The 8,093-nt window shown below is 37.4% G+C and overlaps 1 protein-coding gene across 1 annotated transcript in view; it reads right to left on the bottom strand.

Annotated features, from left to right (window-relative positions):
- Window positions 1-6,788: 6,788 nt before the first annotated feature.
- The window catches only part of hykk.2 (hydroxylysine kinase, tandem duplicate 2), a 3,980-nt gene continuing 2,675 nt past the window's right edge, over window positions 6,789-8,093 (bottom strand). Inside the window, exon 5 of the mRNA XM_037674576.1 lies at window positions 6,789-7,495. Within this exon, the coding sequence (XP_037530504.1) occupies window positions 7,068-7,495 (428 nt within the window). The 3' untranslated portion in view covers window positions 6,789-7,067. The remainder of the gene's footprint in view (window positions 7,496-8,093) is intronic.

Here is an 8,093-nt window from a genome sequence, read left to right on the forward strand (position 1 = left end):
GTGGAGGAGCAGTGGCTCTACTCCGAGTCTCTTCCGAACTGAACTTCTCACCCTAACTTTAAGAAGTCCTAAAGAGAAATTTTCATTTTGACTGCCTGTATCCATGATCTCCTTCTTTCTGTCACTACCCAATGATCATGGCCATAGTCTGAGGACCATGGCCTCAGATTTGGAGGTGTTGATTCTTATCCCAACTGCTTCACACAGTTGTGAACCACTCCAGTGCTGAAGATTCCAACATGATGATCCCAACTGAATCTTATCATTTGCAAACAGCAGAGACAGAATCCTGAGGCCAACAAACCTGGGGATCTGCAACCTGTGGCTCTGGAGCCACACGCAGCTCTTTGGTCCCTCTGCAGCGGCTCTTTCAATCGTTGACCAAAACTGACATAAAACCGAATTTTATTGTTTTGTTTTTTAACAACAAAAAAGGACTAGTTCAAACAGTTTTCTTGTTATTTCTTTTGCAAATATGTGAACACTGGAGCGAGTACGAGGGGGAAAACATGCTTTAACTTGATGCTTTATATGAAGAACTGTCTGCATAGTTTATAGATTTTTTAATTAAAAAAAGTTTAAAACTGATTTTTATCTCTCCCCCTTTACAAGATCCTGGTGTTTTTCTTTAATAAATGTTAAAAATCATTAAATATAACCCCCCTCCACCAAGCCTGATGATAACCACAGTTGTAGCAGGTTTTTGTAGCTGCGGACATGTTTAATGTAGTGAACATAGGTGTAAAAATGGCTCTTTTGACCGTAAAGGTTGCAGACCCTGCCCTAAATCCACCCCCTGGCTACTTTAAAATGTTATTGTTTATTTGACTTTAAGCTGATCTTTTTGGTCATTGGTCTTTTATGGGTTTTTTTTTAATAATGTTCTATTTTAAGATGGTAAGTGGTAAATGGACTGTACTTATAGAATGCTTTCTATCTAAACAAGATACTCAAAGTGCTTTACAATAAAATCTGCAAACCCCCAACTCTCCCATTGGAGCACAGCTGCCCCCAGATGTGAAGCAATTTGACCAACTGTTGTTTTCAAATGTGCTAAGGGTATAAAATAGACTTTGGCTGATTTTAACAGAACACTTGGGATCTCCACAGTGAACCTGCTGTTAATTATTGAATAAGATTTCTCAGAGCAATATGGTTCAGGAGTAAGTTGGTTGTTTATAATTAATGGACACTGTTTTCCCAGAGGTGCAGCATTGTCATGTTGGAGTTTCTTAAGTTTCTCTGACTGATGAACTCCAGACTGACTGATGACTGTACACTGTGACAATCTTTGTTTTAAGCTTGTAAACAAAGACTGCACTACTTTCTGCTGTGAAAAGCAAAAAGATGAAGAAAACTATATCAAATTAAAGGCCTAGTATTTCTTGAATGACAGCATCCCACTTGTGAAATTTCGCCAGTTTTAGTTAAGAATCAACCTATGTTGAGAGGAGATGGAGGCCATATTGAATTGGGTTGACTCCAAATAATTATGGGTTTACAATGTACAGCAAATAAAAACTTTAAAAGGTCATTTTAAGTCTGTGAAAAACTTTATGAGATATTTATCAAACAAAAAGACCAGATTGACATAAATAGTTATAGCCAAAGTTTTTGACAAAAAATATTGCATGTGTTGTGCTCTTAGTATAGGTTGAGAGTCATTCTCAGCTACTACCATACCAAATATTAGCTTAATATTCAGAAAACTGTTTAAAGTTAAAGCTGTTTTTGTGTTGGCAAAGATCCATTTTTATGACTCCAAAAAAGTTACGTTGTACTTTTTTTTTTTCATTAAAATCCATTTACTGGTTCATGAGATGTTTTACTAACACTATACACAGAGACGTGGGGGGAAACATGCTGGCAAATCAAAAGAAAACATCAGATAGCTATTTCAAACTTATTTATGTCACTATTTTAAAGCTCCTAATTTTTTGATAATTGCTTTAACTTCAGCACATTACTTGATTCTTGTTGAATGTAAAGAACAAAATTACAATAAAGTGGTGTGACTACCAATAACAACAAAAACAAGGCCATACGGCACATTATACGACCGTTGAAACGCTATTACACAACAATAAAGCAGCCTATAGCAATGGCCTGGATGAGCAAAGACCTTATATAGTTTGACCTTGATTTGTAACCTTGACCTTAAAGCTGTGGTGATGAAAAGTTTACTTGACAGTTTGCCAATTATGCATGCATGTATGAAGTTTCATTAAATCATCTTGAGCATAGCAGAAGTTATTGCATTGACAAGCAAAAGACTTGATTTAGCTTTTACCTTGATTTGTTACCTTGACCTTGAAGCTAGGGTGATGAAAAGTGTATATGACACTGTTTAGGATGCACCCAAGTGTATACGTGTGGACAGACGGACAAAGACTATACGGTACCTTAATATGTCCGCCTCTGACATGTGTAAGACAACTATAATATTGTTAATTCAAGTAATATTATTTAATTGCAGGTCAGATGCTGATCATGTGACACTGGACAGAGCTCATGGTTTTAGTTTTAATCACATTATTGTTTACTGTAGGTTTCTTTGTTCTCACTGCAGATGTATGGAGCCCAACACTGTCAAACTTTCTTATTTTCTAATCCCCTGAAGCCATTTCATTCCACAACACCAGCAGTCAGTACTGTACTGTTGATTAGGCTAAATGAAGCCACATTACTCCATAAATTCAACCATATGTAAACTCGAGCACCAGCATAATCTCAGGCAGTGAAGTTAACAGTTTTAACCTAACAACCTAAGCACCACCATGTGTGCCATTATAAATTGCTGACTTGATTAGAACCCCTCTGCTGAGTAACACTGACAGGTCTGCATGCATGCACTGAACTCTGAATCCTGAAGCTGAAATACTGCAGACAGATCTATTGTTTCTCTCTTTCTATAAATAGCCCAAAGCGATCAGTAATTTCCCCCCATTAAAATACTAAACTGTGAGTCTCTATGGCCATTAGGGCAGACACAACACTACAGAAACACCAACGCAATTCCTTCTCCTAATTCCAATAAAGCAAAAATGAAAGATTCAGTATTTGAGCTATATTTAGAGAAAACTGTGAATCGTGTCATTCTCAGCCTTTGCACGTTTGCAGTAGTACTTTTGTATGTGCAAGTATAAGAAATGAAGGGTTGCATGTTCACAAAGTGTCACATTTTTGAATAATGATGTAAACTTTATTCATCCAAGTTGACAAACTTTACCCAAGCCGACATCAAACACGTTGGACTTAAGATAAATATTCAGTGATTCAAGGTTCTTTATTTGTCATACACACCACATGTGATACATGAGGTGGAACGAAGTTGTGTACACAGGGGCCCAGTTACATCCAATAAATGTATAAAATGTAAAAGAAAAACAGTAATAAGATCTAAGATATGAACTCATTAAACTAAAAATACACTAAGCACTAGTAGAAAAAAACAATACGCCAAACAGCAGCATGCAAATGAGTCTGTGCGAGCAGATGAGTACGAATGAACACAGCAGCTTCATGATGTGATTTTTTTCACAGTGATTATCCTGGTTAGAGATTCATGAGTCTAACAGCCTTGGGGTAGAAGCTGTTCCTCAGCCTAGTGGTTCTACACTTAATGCTCCTCAACCTCCTGTTTGAGGGGAGCAGGGCAAAAAGTTGTGTGTGCTGGGTGAGTGGGGTCCTTCATGATGCCGATGGCTCTCTTCCTGCATCTGGAGGTGTAGATGTCTGTGATGGTGGGGAGACTGATTTCAACAGACTTCTGTGCAGCCTTCACCACTCCCTGCAAAGCTTTGCTTTCTGCAGCTGTGCAGCCTCCATGCCACACGTTGATGCTGGAGCACAGAATGCTCTCCACTGCACACCTGCAGAAGGAGGTGAGGACTGAGCTTCCCAGACCAGCTCACCTCATCCGCCTGAGGATTATGAGTATTAAATATGGAGTTTTCACTGGTATTACATGCAGCAGAACTTCTGATAAGTAAAAAAGTACAACTACAGTGCCCCCACAACATTGAGAGTCTTCACTTATCATCTTTACTTACCAAAGCACCCCCAAAACAAGCTACATTTAATGACCTTTGGTTGGGGTTTTCATCTCTTAACATCCTTGTAAAAACAATGGTATGTTAAGAACATACGGGAAACAAAATGTCCCTGAAGATAAAAAAGTAAAACAGACTTGGTGCCATCTTGCAGAAGCTAGTGAAGATTCTCAGTCATCCAGGACATGATAAATTCAAAAAACGTTCAATACAAGAACAACTGGAATTTATTTGTAAGAGAAGACGTTTCGCTCCTCATCCGATGAGCTTTCTCAATTCAAAGAGCAGTGAGTGAGGGGTTCAGGTTATAAGGCTGAGTGAGATAAGACAATTCACACTTCATACCTGAACAATAGGGGGTTTCTTAAGGTCTTTGTTACTCTAATTCACAGACGAGGCCCCTCTGTTCCCATCAGGTGTGAAAACCGGCTGGGAATCAGTCTTAAAGTTGCATTATAGGTTTTTGAAAGTGGAAATCGGAGGCCGCCTCCTCTGTTAAGAGATGTTTTTTTCTCTTTTAACATAAATTGCTTCCTTCAACCCCGTCCCCCCACCCCCCCACCCCTCTCAAACCATGTGTTCTTGGCCCAAAACGTACACATTTTGGTCCTCAAAAGAGTGTCCCTTATCCGCGAGGTGGAGGTGAACAGCTGAGTCTTGTCTGGAGGAGGTGGCTCTCCTGTGTTGAGCTATGCGTCTGTGAAGAGGCTGTTTAATTTCTCCAGTGTAGAGGTCTGGACAGTCATCTTGCAGAAGGTAACATCAGTGTCTCACTGTGTCTTTATGATATTTAAATGTTGAAATGACTGAACTGTAAACCATACTACAAATTGGTGGAACCCAATATTGCACATTGATCGTGGTGATGGAAAAAGGTCTGTTGCCCCTTTTTTTTTAAGTAATCTGCATTACAAAGCAACCCTTGACTGGTTTGTATTAGTAAAATATTTACTTTCTTATTTTCTTACTATTTAAAGTAGTTTAAGGCAGGCAGTTTTTATTTCCAACTCAGCTTCTTGCAAATGCTGCCGCTTTTCTCTTTAGATACATTTTTTTTAGTTTCTAATGAGATGAGATCATGATTGTTGTTTCATATATTTAACACAGCTTGTTTGTTCATGACCAGATGTCCAAAAACCAACAATTATACTGTAATACTTTTTTATTATCCTGCACCATCTTTCATTCTTTAGAAGTAGGATCATATGTTCACCATATGAGGGCAGTGTTACATCAGGTGTTCATTTGACAGAAGTTTCATTTCAGGTTTTTTTCTTTTTTTTTCTTGAAAGAGCAGATATCATGCCATATGCTTGTTAAATTTTACAATTGCTTGTATTTTTCTGTACAAATATTCTAAACACATGCTTTACAGTGGCATTTAAGATAAATTATTTACCTGATAGCAAACAAATGCACAAAAAAATAAAGAGTACAACACTCAAAATGAACGCTTCAAAAGTCACGTTACACTTTATAAATGCTGATCCCATGATTACAAGTGTATCTTCAAATGCTAAATACAGCAATATTTCAATAAATCAGCTTGCTCCAAAGCAAACACCCTTTGTAACAGAAGTTCTGTTTCCTTTATTGAACATGATTTAGCTTTGACAAACAAAAGCATTATAGTACACTGAAAAGAACCTACCATTGCAAAACAAGACATATGAACAGAATAAAAGCACAAAACTTATATTATTCACATCTGGACCCAGTAAAGCACCAAGTTCAAATTTGAAACATTTTCTCTGCACAACAGGTGGTACAGAGGTTGTTGATAGGATCAAAAACTTTAAATTTTATGTTAAATGTGTTTTTCTTTCTTTGTTTTGTAAAAAAATCTTAACCTTACTAATGAAAATGCATTGGATCGGATTTGCTGTATTACTTTCTTTCAATGTTAAAACACACAACACTCATAAGAGTAAAACATTAACTGGCTTTAACAGTCAAGATGTTAATACAGCAGTGCAATGTGATGTTGGCTCAGCAATGTCAGTTAATCATTTCTTACTCTGTGTAATAAAATAGGCCCTTTGGCACGAAGGAGCATGATTTTACATTAAGTCCATGAAAGTATTAAAATCCCAAAATTACTCAATTTATATCTAAAGTGCAAGGTTAAACATACTATCTACATGTAATTATTTTTTCTTTCTTATAGACTTTAAGGGTGGCTGTGGCTGAGTGGTTAGAGCAGTTGTCCTCCAATGCAAGAGTTGGGGGTTCAAATCCACCAGCAGTCACATGCTGAAGTGTCCCTGGGCAAGACACTGAACCCCTCATTGCCTCTGATGCGTGTCCCATTGGTGCATGAATGTGATACAGCAGTGATTATTCTCTTAGAATGGTTTGTTCAATTAGCTTTGTATAGAAATAGTAGAGTGCTGTATGGATAGGTAAATGAGGCACAGATTGTAAAGTGCTTTGAGTGTCTTGATAAAATAGAAAGGTACTAGAAGTAGTCCATTTCCCATTAAAACATATAATAACATTATTGTCCACAGCTGAAAGTGAGAATATTAAGTGCTCATGTCTGTGGTCGTCTGTAGTTTTAGCAAATTGTCACATGAAACAATAGGTGAACTTTTAAAAAAAGCTCTTGCAAAGTACTCATTGGCTGTACCTCTACAAGTGAGTAAAGTTTAGTCACCCCAATTCAAGATGACTGCCACAGCTAGTCAACATTAGCAAATGCTAAAAAAAAAAGCTAATTTTAGAAATGGTAGTAGCTAGAAGTCATCCCCAAAACATATTCTGAGTGCAATAATTTGTACAAGATCTTTCCTTAAAACACTATCATTAACTTTTAAATCTTTAATAGCAAAAAAAATGTTGTGAAACACTGAATAGAAAATAACCATTGGATGGACATTTATGTCATGATCAATCCAAGTAAACCTAATTCAAGATGGCTGCCACAGCTAATCAACCTTAGCAAAGACAAATAAATGTCTATAACAGTCAATTTTACAGATCTTGTGCTAATTTTGGTGTTGTAGTAGCTGGACGTCAGTTAGAAGACACAAACCAAACCTTCTCCACCTGCTCCTTTCCAAGCTCCCAGAGTTGTTGGAGAATATGTTTGCCATTCCTGGATGTAATCATCAGATACTCCACATTTTCTGGGTGCAACGTCACAGAATAACAAGCTAAAACCAAAGACTGACAGAAGCGGGACAGCACCAGCAAAAACAGACAATCTTTCTCATCCTCATTGAGGGGAATGACGCTTTCAAAGCCAGCAAGAACCGGTCGACCCACCTCAACAGGCTCAGGATGCTCAATCATCATGTACATTATGGTGATGGCGAGTTCATGGATGTAGTAGCCAGAGTTCATGTCTGAAAAATCAAGGATGCCAGAAATCTTGTGGCCACCACTACTATCATCTGGTTGCACAAGTATATTGAGGTCGTTGAAGTCGCCATGGTTAATGCCTTAAAAAAAAAAAATACATTAAATGTATTCCATCAGCCAAAAACAATCCCATGAGGAATATTTTGTTTGTATCGAGTATGACCAGTATAGTGGACATATGAATGTGATTAAAAACAACAAATATCAAAAGTTAAATACTGTATTTTTCACCATATAGGTTGCAACTTTTTGCATAAATTTGCAAGTCTTGCGACTTATACACCGAAGCGACTAATATACATTTTTTTCCTTATACAAAGTATTTATAACCCAATTTTTGGCTGAGATCTGACGATTTTATTCATTCTGACATGGAAAGTATTAAACATTACCATTTGCAGATGCTAGAGGGTCCTCGAGCATTATGGCAAGCCAATTATCTCATTAATAGGTAAAAGTGGCCATTAATGAGACACATGGCTTGCCATAAAGACAACCTTTATCTCGTTCTGGAACTCCTGGAGCAAAAGTCAAATCAGCTGCATTTCGCCGCACTGCCCAGGCAAAATGCAGCTGATTTGACTATTAAAGTGTGTTTCTTAAAAAAAAGTTCAACTGATACACACCATTACTATAATGTCGAGCAAACAAATAATTGTTTTTAGGTGGTTATCTTGT

Source organism: Nematolebias whitei, chromosome 3 (genome assembly GCF_014905685.2).
Source record: "Nematolebias whitei isolate Nwh7 chromosome 3, NemWhi1, whole genome shotgun sequence".
Lineage (NCBI taxonomy): Eukaryota > Metazoa > Chordata > Actinopteri > Cyprinodontiformes > Rivulidae > Nematolebias > Nematolebias whitei.